Source organism: Lampris incognitus, chromosome 3 (assembly GCF_029633865.1).
Source record: "Lampris incognitus isolate fLamInc1 chromosome 3, fLamInc1.hap2, whole genome shotgun sequence".
Taxonomy (NCBI): Eukaryota; Metazoa; Chordata; class Actinopteri; order Lampriformes; family Lampridae; genus Lampris; species Lampris incognitus.
In genome coordinates this window covers 87,104,762-87,119,836 of record NC_079213.1, presented here as the reverse complement: position 1 = coordinate 87,119,836, position 15,075 = coordinate 87,104,762, and the positions used below count along the sequence as shown (strand labels likewise).

Below are 15,075 nucleotides of genomic sequence, written 5' to 3'. Positions count from 1 at the left end.
ACCATACATTTTCCAAAAGCTTGTGTCCTCTAGATGTGATTAAACATGCAGAGACAGATGTCACACCTTCCCTTTGCTCGTGGAGAGCCAATGGAGGGAAATACATTGAAATGCATTGAGTACCTGAAACATGACGTGCAACCCAAAATTTTCAATGTTAACATTTGTTAACATGTTCAGCACGGTCAGACCTTTCAAAAAAAGTTGGTTTCGTTCGATTGTAAGGAGGGTGCACGACTGCACGGTAAGGCCTCGTAGCTCCCCGCCTACTAGGCAGACCCAGAAAAGATTGTTTTGACTCCTTCATATCGACGACAAGGGATTAGATCACTAGTAGGCGATTGTTGCTCTGTGTGCATGCAAGCAGCTATGATGATTACACATGCATTGATATGTCTCCTTCCTCTGTATCATAATACTGGTAGGCTATAGAAACACATTGGCTTTTGATGTTGATTTGAAATCTCAATTTTAGCATTCAAATCCAAATCATTGATTTTGTTGGGAAGGGTGCAGCATTGTAATGCCCTCTGGATTGTGGCATATTGTGCTTAATACAATGTAATAGACAAAATGTGATGACTAAGGAAATAGAAAACTTTTATTTATCAAAGTTTTAATTTCAGTGTGTTTAATAAGCACCACATTGATTCCTCTACTGATAATACCCTTTTCTTTTTTTTCACAGAGGAAACATCCATCGAAACAGTTGGCTTTTAGCCGAGCAAAGCCAGGGAAGCGAACCCACCAAGCAAATCCACCAAGTCCAAGCAAGCAAACAAATATAAAAGATGCCACGACAGTGGGAGGCAACCGCCGTGTGCCACAAGGCAAGATCGACAAGATCATCATTAGGCTAATATGTGAGGGCCTTCATACATTTAGTTTGGTTGAACAACCTGCGTTCAAAGAACTTTTGACAACGCTAAATCCACAATGCAAGGTCATTTCCAGGCCCACTGTCCGGACAAGATTAGAGGCACCTGCCATTCAGATGAAGAAGAATGTCATGTCCCATCTCAGTAAAGTGAGCTACGTTGCCACCACTACAGATTGTTGGACTGCACACCAGCAAAGTTTTATTGGGGTGACGGGTCATTGGGTGGATGAAGAAACCTTTGAGAGGAGATCAGCTGCGCTTGCATGTAAGAGGTTAAGAGGGTCCCACACCTTTGATGTCCTTGCAGGGGCACTTGACGACATACACTGTCAGTATAGAATTAGGGGCAAAGTGGTGAGAACCACAACAGATAGTGGCTCAAACTTCGTTAAAGCTTTTAGTGTCTTCGGAGAACAGAGCCAGTCTGAGGATGCAGAATCAGATGCTGAGTCGGACAGAGATTCAATTGATGATGAGCCCACAGCCAACTACCTGGACACATTCAGCATCCTGGAGCAAGATAATGGCCTGGAGTACCAACTTCCTACACACCAAAGGTGTGCATGCCATCTTCTCAACTTAGTTGCCACAACAGATGCTGAGATAGCAGAAAAGAAGATGGGCACATACAAGAGACTATCACGTGCAGCCTTTGGGAAATGTCAAGCCATGTGGAACAAGACGGGTCGTTCATACATGGCAGCAGAAGTTGTGGAAGATCATTGCCGACTCCAGCTCATCCGACCAAATCAAACGCGGTGGAATTCAACATTCATGGCTGTGGAGAGAATCATACGGATCATACAAGAGAAAGGGGGGGAGGCAATCAGGAATATTTGTGAAGAATTCAAATTGAAAATGTAAGTTTTAATTTGCATTTCAACAGTATGAAAGTGTGAATGTGTGTTTACATACTTGAAACTTAACTTTTCCTGCTTGATTTCCTAACAATTGTTTGTATTCTATTTATGCCAGGCTGACTCAAGCAGAAATTGCTTTCCTGACTGATTACTGCTCGGTGATGAAACCTCTGGTAAAGGCCTTGAACATACTTCAGTCAGAGACCAACACACACTTAGGGTGGCTTCTTTCAGTGATATGTCAGCTACAAGCAAAACTCAAAAGGCAGGAGACCTCATCCAAGATGTGTCTACCACTCATCAAAGCCATTCAGGATGGTGTCCAAAAGCGTTTTGGTGAGATGATGATGGACCCAGAACTGATTGCGGCAGCAATACTTCTACCGAAGTTCAAGACCACCTGGACAGAGAGGCCTGATGTCATAGAAACAGGTATGATTGCATCTTATAATAAACTGCTTTTCAACAGTTTATTGGAGATCTACTTTGTTTTATACTCAATACAATGTGGTCAGTGCTATAAGGCATTATGCATTATGGTGCACTCTTGGTAAATTAATCAAGTCTTAATTGTCAGAAATGTGTTGTTTGTCACTCGACAGGTCTGGCTTATGTCAGACAACACCTTGACCAGATGGCAGAGGTGGAAGTGGAGCAAGTTGGACAACATTCCTCAGATGAAGAGGATTTCTTCTCCTCAATGAAGTCCAGAAGGTCAGAAGGTACAGGGGAGTTGGAAGGGTACCTAGCCTGTATCCCAAACGATATGGATCTGCTAAACTCCTTTCCAAATTTAAAAAAACTCTCTCTGAAACTCAACACTGGCCTGCCTGCTTCAGCTGCCTGCGAGCGGCTTTTCAGTTGTGCTGGATTACTGTTCACTGCAAAGCGAGCAAGGATGAGCTCAACTAACTTTGAAAATCAGCTGCTGCTTAAACTGAACAAGAAGTTTGTAGACTAGGTTATAGGTGATTTAGGGTGTCACAAAACTAGTGGCCTTGATTTGCAATATTCCTCTCTGGAATATTGCTGCTCTTTTATGTTAGTTCCTTTAATTTTGTAACACTTGTGAGCATCATCATGTGGACATTACTTTGTAGTTTGTACCTCTCTGAGAGAGAGAGACAGAGAGAGAAAGTAGGCGTGCACAAGCCTGTTTAATGTTTTTTACCACTAAATGGATGAGCTCAATTAACTTTGAAAATCAGCAGCTGCTTAAACTGAACAAGAAGTTTGTAGACTAGGTTACAGGTGATTCAGGGTGTCACAAAACTAGCGGCCTTGATTTGCAGTATAACAGCTGTTGCTGTTGGTGTTGACATGTATGTTGTTGTAATTACACTTACATTTGTGTAGGTATTCTTTGTTGTTATCGCACTTACACACATATGCCCTCTATAGCGCTCTTGCAGCTGTGGAGATGGCATTAACACATTCTCATTCTCTGACGGTTAACAAACACACACACACACACACACACACACACACACACAAGCATGCCTCCTCTGGAATATTGCTGCTCCTTTATGTCAGTTTGACTTTGTAGCAACACTTATGAGCGTCATCATGTGGGCATTACTTTGTACTTTTTACCTGTGTGCGTGTGAGAGAGAGAGAGTGAGAGAGAGAAAACGTGAGAGTAAGCATGTTTAATGTTGTACCACTAAATGGATGAGCTCAACTAACTTTAAGATGCTACTTAAACTGAACAAGAAGTTCAGTTGTTGTGAAGTTGTTGTTATTGCGCTTACATGTGTTACACTTGTTCTTTAATTAAAAACAAAACAGTTATGGATTTCTGACCCCTTGTCCTATTTTTACTACCCTCACACCCCACACAAAGAAAGTAACTAAGTAACTTTTACTTAAAGTACATTTCAAATGAACTACTTTTTACTTTTACTTGAGTACATTTTCAGATGAGTACTTTTACTTCTACTTGAGTAATATTTAATCAAAGTATTGGTACTTTTACTTGAGTACAATATTTTTGTACTTTTTCCACCTCTGGTTAGTAGGCCTACTTAGCCAGCCTCTGAGGAGTTTGCACATACAGATCTGTCAATCAATGGCTCGCTGTGTTACAATAAATACCTTCATTGTTTTTTTCTTGTTTTTGTAAATGTTCCACTCCTTTGATTCTCGGATTGCAATGTTTAACATGAAGCTGTCCCTTAGTTCATATTTTGAAGGTTTCAGAGTTTCGGCCAACACACGTTTTTTAAGGCCAACACACTTTTTTGTTTCCTATGGCTTGTCTGTTTCCATAATGTAGAAGAAACACATGATTATAAAGTTACAGGTGATTTGGACAAAGTTACATTTACTTGTATTTCTTATGTGAATATATTAAAACTGTGTGTGTGTTGCTGATCAGTTTACATTTATGTGAGTTTCAAAAGTAAATTTTGTAAAATGTAAAAATAATTGATTAAATTAAATGGTTGTTACTATTGTTGAAATGTCTTGTTTTATTGTCTTTATCTGTGTTGTTTTATTGTGGAAACAGGATGTTTAGTTCAACTAACTCAGGGTCCTAAGTGATTAATCTCAGGTGTGCAGCAGCTAAAGAGAAAGCAGTGCAAAATAAACAGCCTATTCGTGGTTGTGTGATGCCGTTTTCCAGGCCAGTTTATAGCAGCTTCCTTCAGTTGTATTTCTCCCAGCTTGTCATCTCAGCATCCCCAGACACTCTCAAACAGAAGATGGAAAACAAAAAACAGTGGGTTCACCCATCCCCTCATTCACCTGTAAACCTCTCCCTTAGGCTACTCCGTGCCTTGCAGATGTGAGGCGCTTATTCGACTTCGGAGACAGAAATAGCTACATATTCCATAGGCAACACACTGCTTTGTACACAATATGTATAGGCTACTATGTGTCAGTAGTGTCACATGTTAGGGGGGGGCTGTCAATAATACTTCGTAAATGGCTGAGCTGAACAGGCCTTTAGCCTGGGAGATGGACATGAATATGAAGGCCTACCTAATGCAATACTTCGCCTAAAGTCTATTGGGCCAAGATCGGTTGGATCTTGCAAATCGGCAATGAATACATGATATCTACTACACGAATGAGTAACGTAGCCTATGGAGCTAAGCTAGCCAGGGCTAGCGCTAGAATAGCTACACTAGCAGCTCAAAGACTAAACATCACACACTTGTCAAAACAGAATGAATAATACAAACACATCACAGAAATGCATTTAACTAACGTTAGTTTAATATATGTTACAATATACGTTACATCTGCTTGAATTTAGCGATAACTCCACCGAAATATTTGGCTAGAATGACAGCTGTCTGTCTACAGAGTGAAGCCTACGTCACATTTCAGTACGTGGTCATTCTGGGGACACTCTCCCTGCTGCCAAATAGCAGAACTGCAGCCTCTGCCCTAACCATCCTACGGTCCACAAACACGCGTACCGCTGGTAATGGCAGCCTCGCTGATCTGCACCACGTGGTCCCCAGGCCTCTGCCTGGATACAAACGAACAATAGAATTGCGGCGCGCGAAACTCGAGGCCTGTACAGCGTGGTCCGCTCTGGGTAATGCAGTTCTTTGGTTTGACATTACCATTAAAGGGCTCACTGAAATTAATCCATATGGACTACAACACACCACAGTAACTCTTGGGAGATAGAGTGAGTCAGCAAGAGCAGTTTGCGGGGGGCATACACATTATGCGTACCCGGAGTTTATGAGAAGTGGCGGTACGCGGAAAGCTCCGGTAGTCACCGTTTTCCCTCTTTTTCTTATAGCATATTTGAACTGTACAAGCTGGTCTTAGATCTGCGCTACAATTACACTGCACATGCGCATTGACGTGATTCTGCGTGCTGTCGCCATTTTGCTTTACATAAACTGTTGCAAGCAGTCTCTTATTTCTGCCGGAACATCGTCTAAATAAACTGCGTTTACCTCGCGTTTAGGAAACATTTTTCGACCACCGACACCATGGCTGACTCTTCAGTAGAAGTAGAGGTCCCTGAGGATGTCGAAGTTCGCAAATTATCAGAGTTGAGGGTTATTGATTTGAAGGCCGAGCTCAAGAAACGAAACCTGGACACGACGGGCATAAAGAGCGTGCTGTCAGAGAGATTAAAAAAGGTATCGTATGCTCTTTAGTTGACCGATTCTTCATTTGTACTTAGTTAACCATACTTCAGTAAATCATATCAATACTGCGGATAGTTGCAAATTCTTACACTCTTTTCATTAGCTGTGTTAGCAATACGAGGCCTATTGAAGTGCGTGTGAGCTCATTAGCCTGCTAGCGCTAGCTAACTAGAGGCTTCATTCTTGTATGGCTAACTAGGTTAGCTTTATACATGGCTCTTTGAATAAGTTAAATATTGACATCGCACCTTCAAGTCTTTACAATTGGTATGCATTTTCTGATATGCTATTATCTCCTTATAACAGGCTATCGAGGAAGAGGGTGGAAATCCAGATGAAATTATAATCGCTCAGGAGCCAACACCCAAAAAAGCAGCGCCTAAACGATCAATCAAAGGTGATAACAGACTTAATTCAACGTTTTTTGTAGCAAACTGTGACACAGTTCCCAGTCACTGGATAAAGATTTGGCTTTAAATTATCTAATACGTTGACATTATAGACGCAAGGCAAGAAAACGAAGAACCAGAGGACAGCGCTGTTGAGGAAGATTCTGGTGATGGACAGGTACTGCAGAAACTTTAATAATTGTTGGAGCAAGAGTTTCCTTTAAGTAGATATTAGCCAGATATGTGACCCCCCCCCCATCTCTTCGTAAATTGTTACTCTTGAGTTCGGGTCACATAAACTTGCAATAGACTGACTTGAATGAATCAAAAGGTCGCTTTTTTTTTTACTTGTGTTTAATCCGATGTTGCATTTTTGAAGGTATAATCACGTTCCCAAAGCTCTCAACAGCCCCGCCGATCGGGTAAGTTCTTAAACCGGGTGAAGTAAATGTTTAAATCACATAGTTTGAATGCCTTTGCTGTTGATTTTGAGTTTGAAGATGGCTCTGCAGTATGTCACCGTAATATATAGAGAAGTTTGAAGACAGTGCAAAGGGAGCCATCTTCAAACTCAAAATCAACAGCACGTGCCGTCCAAATATGTGATTTAAAAAAAAAAAATTCCAGTCGGCTAAATCCTTAACCCCAAACGGTAGAACTACGGAGACCGTCAGGAACATGATTACCCATTCAAAGATGCAAAAGCTGATTGGGAGGGGGAAAAAAGTTAAAAAAGAGAACTTTTGATTTATTCCTTATGTCTGTCAATGGTAAACTTGAATTTATAAGACACCAGAGAAACTTTTTGTTGTTTCTATGTTAACGTGAATTGGGGCCTCTCTTCATACCGACCTTTTTTAATCAGGGGAGGCTGAGAGACTTTGAGATGTTGAAAAGACTATACGGGTTAAATAATAGTGACTTTTATAGATTGCTTCAGGTACACCATCACATTAACGGTTTTATGTTCTGTTGCTCTCCCTGAGGTTTCTTCCTATTTTTTCTCCCTGTTCAAGGGTTTTTTTAGGGAGTTGTTCCTTATCCGATGAGAGGGTCTAAGGACAGGATCTTGTGTTGCTGTTAAGCCCACTGAGGCAAATTTGTAATTTGTGATATTGGGCTATACAAATAAAATTGATTTGATTTTATGCTGCAGAGTCAAAAGGCATCTTAAAATAATTTATTGAAAGTTTGTGTTAGTTCCTATAGGATGGATTCAGGGCTTAAAACAATCTCTAGGCTATACAGGGGACTTCAGGAGATTAAGATGGCAAGTACCACCTACATAAACTAAAAAGGGGAAGGTGAAACTAACAGTTCCATTCCAGAGGAAGTTTGGACAAAGTATTGCAAATCTCAATGGAGGATAACAAGCTCAACCTCATGGAGAGTGTTTGGCTGGAAGAGTCTTAGTAGATATATTATTACCTGTTCAGACGTCTCAAAACTCGGGCTCTTCCAGCTGCTAAATAAATTGTAGTTCCCAGGAAGCCAATTACTACCACTTGTTTTGGGCCTGCCCAAAAGTAAATACTTTTTGGCGTAAGAGTTATATAGAATAAGTGACTATATTTGGGACCAAAAATTACTTTTAATTGGGATGAACTCCTCTTTGGTCCATTACATACAACACCCACAAACATTAATACAAGTTATTTATTTGGAATATTGAGTGTAGCTGCTAGAAAAGCAATTACAAAGAAATAGCTTAAGCCAGACACTCATCTATAGAGGACTGGTATGAAAATTCATTCATGAAAATTTTGTGATGGAAAGAATCACCTTCTCCATGAGGCTTCAGGAAACTAAATTTGAGGAAATTTGGGAGAAATAGAAATTGTATATTTCCCCAAAATGTCTTTTTGTTTAAATTTGTTTATGTAAGTATGGTTTTTGTACTTTTTCTTTTTTATCTCAAATGGAAAAACACCCCATGTTCAATTTTTGTGCTCTGTAATAATAAAAAAAAAAGATAATGTGAAATCTCACTCCTTAGAATGTTCTAAAATTTCCCTTGTATTTTTTTTGTATTAGATAATCACAGTCTTAATACCCTGTATGTACAAACGTAGTTGGTCAGTGAAACTTGTTTTTCTTATTCACCCTCAGGAAGAGCATCAAGATGATCTGGATAATATGCAGGAGATGGACATTCTTGACATGAATGTTCTGGATGAGGCTGAGAACGACAATGGAATACCTGCCGAGGATGATGAGGATTTGAACAATGAAGAAGACAATGACGCAGAGGAGGAGCTATTGAGGGAGGACGAACAAGACAATGGGGTAATGGATTCAGAGGATAAAGTCAACCTTGAAGAGGTGAGAGAATGGGATCAGACAACGTTAGGGATGTCCCAATCTTATGCCCTTTTTCCACTACATGGTACCGGTTCGATTCGCTTCTGTGTTGCTTTTCATTACCGTAGCAGTCCCCCCTCAGTGTAGGTTTTTGGTACCTGCTCCAGTTTTTTTTTTGGAACCTCGACAAAGGTGGTACCAGAAAAGTGGTAACAGTTACCAAAATGCCAGTACTTTCCAGTAATGGAAAACGAAAAAAAAAGGTGAGTCGAGTTCAGCCGGTACCACGTAGTGGAAAAGGGGCATTAGAGATTGGTGTAAAATCCGATCAAGGCTTATTGTAGTTCATTGGTATCGGCTATATTAGGCCTGATCAAATTCCTATATTTACGTTATCTCTTTATGGCCATGTCTAGGCCAGCTGTCGTATAAATACTATAAACGGCTCATCGCAGTCCTCTGTGTTGTAAACTGACATTATCCACAACTTGTAGCAGTTAGGCACATGTTCAAAGGTCAACAACAGGCGGCAAAAATGTCTGCACTGTCAAACTTCTTTAAAAGAACATACCAGTGTTTTTGCATGTTCTTGTGAGCTCTAATGTCTAAGTTCGGCTGCTGAACCACGTTACATTCACAAGCTATGTTGCCATGAAAATAAATCTAGAAGATAAACGGTAATCAATGGGATGTTGTGAAAAGGATAGTGTGAATTTGGCAGCTTCTTGCATTAAGGTTTCTGTTTTGCAGCTGTGTCTCAAAATCTCGACGTCCAAGTGCACTGGAATGCACCACCTGTAAGACTTCACAACAATCTGTGTTAAACAACATTGTCCTGCAACAGTAGCACAAGTTGATTTTACAAGTAGTCCTAGCAAGTTGATTTTCATACATACATATCGAAATGAATGGAAACCAGTGGCTCCTGAGAAGGTAGGAAAATTGAATCCAAATGTCTAAAACAAAATTGTATGCTTTGGACAACGGTTTGAGTAGTAAACCAAATAAAACATGCAAAATCACTGGTATATCCCTCTTTAAATTGGAAGATGACAGCAGTCCAACAGCCACTTTATAATGTCTGCAATGCCAGTGGTTAATGAGGCGGTAGTAACTTCTCTACTTTCAGGTCAACTAATATATTAAGACACTGAAAAAGACAGCATTTGAAGGAATACAACAAGTTCATATGTTGCTGTTTAGAGTCTCCATTCTTTTTAGTCAGTGTTGTTTATATATTTGTATCATATATGTATGTATTTGTTTAAAAAGTGAAAACAATTAATGGACAGTCTTGATGCATACTCAATAATCCAGGTAAGAAAATCAAAGAAGGTTGGATCCGTTCATCTGGATACAACATTTATTGACGGATACATATTGAAATGAATGAGAATTTCATCGCCCAACACAATGACATTTTCAGTCTAAACTGACTGCAGGTATCCCCCCACCCCTTATTAATATGCATAATGACCGAAACCAACGATTTCATCTGCAAATATAGGCGTTACCATTAACTAGAGTTTCAATGACCACTTCCTTGATAGGGAGGAATGCTGGTTTGAATGGGAAGTCAAAAGAGGCCATCTATGTAAAGAGGGAATGACCATCCCTGAACTGGGGGGGGCTAAGAGTACATCTGTCACCAGCTTAGAATAAGTTGTTTGCGTATGACGTCACGCACTACAGATGGAGGGCAGGAAGTGATTTTCTACATAGGAAGCACTATCACAAACTTACGAAATGCCTGTGTTTGGCGTCGTTAAATGAGAAACTACTAGTTTTTATTGAGTACCGAAAGTTGTTTTTCATAAAGGGGAAAGAAATGCAAGAAATTGACCGAAAACGCTGGGGAAAAAATGGCTTGCAAACCGTCGTCTGCGGTCGGGAGGAGCGGAGTTGGGTAACACGCGTGCATGCAGTGACCATTTCATCAAAAAAAAATCCCTCTTCATATAATAAGGATCATGTCCAACATATCTTACTTTCTGTTTATACCTTTCTCTCATAAGATCGTCTAAACTAGCACAGTTCGGGCTAAACTAGCTCCATCTCGTCCATTCTGCTTTTCTCTTCTTGCCCTCCATGTGAATCTCGTGCATCATCAGAATCACATGACTTCAAACAAGCTATGCTGTGATTACAAACATTCCCAAATCCTCTGAATAGTACACATGACCATTGTAACTAGTTATGGTCACACCCATATTTATATATGAAACTGGTCGTTGGTGTCGGTCATTATGCAATTGTATTGTTTAATAGGGGTGGGGATACCTGCAGTCAGAGACTGAAGATTTCACTTTGTTGAGTGATGAAACGTATCTGTCAATAAACATTGTATCCAAATGAATTGACTCAGCCTTCTATGATTAATTAATGGACAGTTGTGATGCTATTTTTATGTGTTGTGATGTTATTTATTTATGTCATCAAATTGTCAAGCATATCTTACCTAAACTGGATTGGTTTTACAAACTTAAATTTACTTGAAGTGTTTACTGTGTAGCTGTGTTAGGCAGGAAAATACAGGTATTGAATAGGGGCAAAAAAAGAAAAACTTGATTAGCAGTAGTGATTGCCAGCTGTATGCAACCAAGGGTGTCCAGGTTTTCTTTCCAACCAAAAACTATAGTAGCTGAATTTACAAAGACAGATCTTCACCCAGATATCCAATTACCGAAAGATATAAGTTCTATAGTATTCTGTTGGAAAGTAAATCTGTATAATCTCAGTGCCTGATGACAATGTTGTTTGGAAAATTGACATGGTTTATTATGGGTGTTTTTGATGAAGAAGGTAGTCTTTATTAAAGGCTACACCAGACAGACATCTTGGCTGATTTGATGAGCTTGTCCAAAAGTGTAAGATGTGACATTTGTCCTTCCACATGTTTAATGTTTTAATTCCCTGTGTCTAAACAGATGGATGGATCTGAATTCATAGAAAAAGATGAAGACCTGACATGCCTATCACCCAAAAAGGTATCGCCTCTTACAATTGTCTTTGTATACATGAAATGTTGATACTGCCAAATAAAAGCTAATGTAAAATGTCTTAAGTGTAACATTGGAACCCATTTTTTGTAGGTTCTAGAAAAGGATTCCAATGCAGATGACTTGAAGGAAGAAACAGGTACTGTTGAAAGGGGATTGAAAAGTTTGCATGAATGCAAACCTATCTTTTTTTTACAGTATTGAGCTTGGAATACAGTCCTTCAGTTTAATTTCAACCAAGAAGGGAGACTGGAAGCCCAAAGGGAATTGCTGGCCTTGTGTTGAAGTTTGTTAACCATAATTTTTGATTTAAGTAATGAGAACATTAATACTATGGTTTGTTGGTAAAGTTTTCATGCGTAATGTGGACTATTGAAAACAAGTGGTTAACGATTTGATACACATCGACAGCAATTACAGGTCAAGATCAGGGAGGTTTTGGCTGTTACAGGTGATTGTAGTGTTTCTAGGTTGCCACACGAAGACCATATTCAAGAAGAAGCATCAAGACTCATCGACTGAGACCAGCATTTTTAAAGACTGAATTATAAATCCACTGGATATGAAACTAATGGACTTCTTGTGAAAACTGTTCAACGCAAATAATCCTTGGTCAAGACTTAGACTGAAAGAAGACGGACTCTTCGCCATTAACCAGCTGATCTTGTGGCTCTCTTCAGCACTGAACTCTTTTCTGCTTTTGGATCAGGTGAACTGAGTCGTTGTTCTACTTGAGAAATGAGCTGAGGTCTTAGTGACTCTTACCTGCTTGGTTGCTTCCCCACCCCTCCCCCCAGCCTTTGGGTTCTTTTCCAGTCTCCTTAGGGTGTGCTTCCTATTTTAATGCCTAGATCTAAGAGCCCAGGCCAGAGGTCCTGACCTGCCTTATCCAGGCCTTGCCAGTTCCTCCTTAACCATTGCTGTGTTTTAGAAGTGATTAAACTCTGCCATTCTATTCCTGTTGAATCCGTAGAAAATGACAAAGTAGCCGGGTCTTGTTTATCTGAGCCGCTTAATGAAGATCGCCACCAGGAGATGACCACAGAAGAAGAGCAAGCCGCTGCTGCAGGGGAAGACAATGTGCGTGACATCGGTGCCAAAAGCAACGAGGCTGCCGCTGGTAGTATGGAGAGCGACAAAGATGTTGTGGAGACTGATATGAAAGAGGTTGGGGACACTGAGAACGTCATGGAAGAGACAGTTGACACTGAAAGCGAAAGCACTCAGGCTGTTAGCGTAAGCGAACAGGGCACCGCGGGCGAAACTGTTGATTCACAAATGGGGTCTAAGAAGGGTGAGGAGGAAGAGGGGAAGACTGAAGAGAAGGAGGGAGCCAAAGAGTCCTCTTCTGTAGAGGGCGATGATCAGAAAAAGAGGTTTGTTGTTTTCTGTCTACTAGAACCCAAAATGGCTATCTCTGTTGCATTGGCTCCTTTGTTCTAGCAAAATTTGGATGCTCTTTTTGGAGGTAAAAAAACAAAACAAAACAAAGGTCTGCGCATTTGTCTCAAGTTTTCGTTTGTCATTCTTTACACCCACATCTCTTTCTTTATTGCATTAACAAGTAATGTATTGGGATTGTCTTTGGCTGTAGTTCCATCCATTCACTGCTAAACCACTGCACTTATGGTACCTGATGAGTTTGATCAATGTCAAGTTTCGTAATTTGTAAAACACGTAAGTATAAACATTTATAAGGCGAGATCCCAGGTATCCTCATTTTTGTATAGTTATTGTTTGTTTTCTTTGTCTCCAGCTCTGATGAGAAAGATGGCAGCACTGAGTCAAAAGATGAAAAGGGTGAGTTAAGGGAATTATATTTTTTTTACTTATTTTTTTCCCCCATATTGAGTGTGTTGTTGCTCACTATTACTGTTTATGTTATAGCCTCTGGAGGTATTGGGGCAGCAAGCAGTGGCAAAAATCTATGGGTCAGTGGCCTCTCTTCCACTACCAGAGCGACTGATCTGAAGACGCTATTCAGCAAGTATGGCAAGGTTAGTCTACAGTCTATAGCCTCTGTGACTGCATGTAGGACGAGGTTTGTTAATCATGTTGAAAACATTTTGAATATTTTCTTATTTACCAAGTAAGCTTGCATATACCAGGAGTTTGACCTTGTAACTCTAGTTAATGGTCACGGCAATTTGTATATTGTGGCAGGATGAGGAAAAACACAGGAGACGAAGGCGAGTTTGAAGTTTATTCCTCAGCTCCAAAAACCAAAACTACAGCAGGAACAACCCTGCACCAGCGAGCCCGGGAACGTAAACCACACCCCCAGCTCACAGTCTTGCTGGGTGAGAGGCATAGCCCCTAGCGTCCGCCACACAGCCCCCCCCCCCCCCGAACACCCAGAAAGGACTCCTGGAAAAAAAATCAGTGTCTCACTGGAGGCTTAAGCAGCCTGCCATAACGGCTGCGCCGTCCCTCAGCCGAAACAGTAGGTGAAACACAGTCCAATGCCGGCTGAGAAGCAGAATGCTGAACCCGTGAAGACACTGCCGGGGTCCTGGAAGGAGGGCGACCCCGACGGGGAACCTGGGCCGGAAACACAACTTCGCCTGCCACCCTGTGCGCTGGTTTAAGCCTATCAAGCGTGACACGCTCTCTACGCCCACCCATATCCAGCACAAAACCCTTAGGATCCGTCTCAAGAACCCTAAATGGGCCATCGAATGGGGGTTGGAGGGGTGAGCGGTGAGCATCATGCCGTACAAAAACAAAACGAGCCGACATGAGCTCTGCAGGCACGAGCGACCGCGGAAAACAGTGGTGAACGGGGCCTGGAACCCGAGTGCTGTCGGTACAAAAAAGGATAAACGGCCAGACGGGGTCGAGGAGCGGAACTCCCATGCAAAAATTCCCCAGGGACGCGGAGCGGCTGACCAAGCACCGGCTCAGCGGGCGAAGCGTCGAGGTCCTCCTTAGGAGCCTAACGCAACCCGAGCATAACCCAAGGTAAACGATCCACCCAGTTACCATCCGAGAGCGCATAGCGCTGCCTTGAGCGACCGGTGAAAACGTTCACACAAGCTGTTAGCCTGAGGGTGGTACGCGGTAGTGCGGTGTACCTGCATACCCAAGGATCGCACAAGTGCCGACCAGAGCTCTGACACAAACTGGGGGCCCCTGTCTGAGGTGATATCTGATGGAGTGCCGAAACGGGCGACCCAGGAGGAAAGAAACGCGCGTGCAACGTCCGAGGATGTTGTGGAGGACAGAGGGACAGCCTCTGGCCACCTGGTGGTCCGATCTACCATTGTGAGCAGGTGCGTAAAATCCTGTGAAGAAGGTAGAAGGCCCACCAGGTCCACATGCACGTGGTCAAAACGTCTGGCTGGGATCGGAAATGGTTCGAGGGGCGACTTAGTGTGCTGGTGGACCTTAGCACGCTGGCATGCCACACATGCAGCCGCCCATCCCTTGACGTCCTTGCGGAGGCCAGGCCAGACGAACTTGGAACCGACCAACTTCACCGACGCCCGAACTCGAATCGAAAACTCGACGGCGCCAGGCCACTGG

The 15,075-nt window shown here is 41.8% G+C and overlaps 1 protein-coding gene across 1 annotated transcript in view; it reads left to right on the top strand.

Annotated features, from left to right (window-relative positions):
- Window positions 1-5,595: 5,595 nt before the first annotated feature.
- Window positions 5,596-15,075, top strand: part of safb (scaffold attachment factor B) — a 44,376-nt gene continuing 34,896 nt past the window's right edge. Inside the window, exons 1-9 of the mRNA XM_056276300.1 lie at window positions 5,596-5,852; window positions 6,168-6,258; window positions 6,364-6,428; window positions 8,360-8,572; window positions 11,479-11,538; window positions 11,644-11,689; window positions 12,524-12,926; window positions 13,307-13,350; window positions 13,438-13,547. Of these exons, the coding sequence (XP_056132275.1) occupies window positions 5,700-5,852; window positions 6,168-6,258; window positions 6,364-6,428; window positions 8,360-8,572; window positions 11,479-11,538; window positions 11,644-11,689; window positions 12,524-12,926; window positions 13,307-13,350; window positions 13,438-13,547 (1,185 nt within the window). The 5' untranslated portion in view covers window positions 5,596-5,699. The remainder of the gene's footprint in view (window positions 5,853-6,167; window positions 6,259-6,363; window positions 6,429-8,359; window positions 8,573-11,478; window positions 11,539-11,643; window positions 11,690-12,523; window positions 12,927-13,306; window positions 13,351-13,437; window positions 13,548-15,075) is intronic.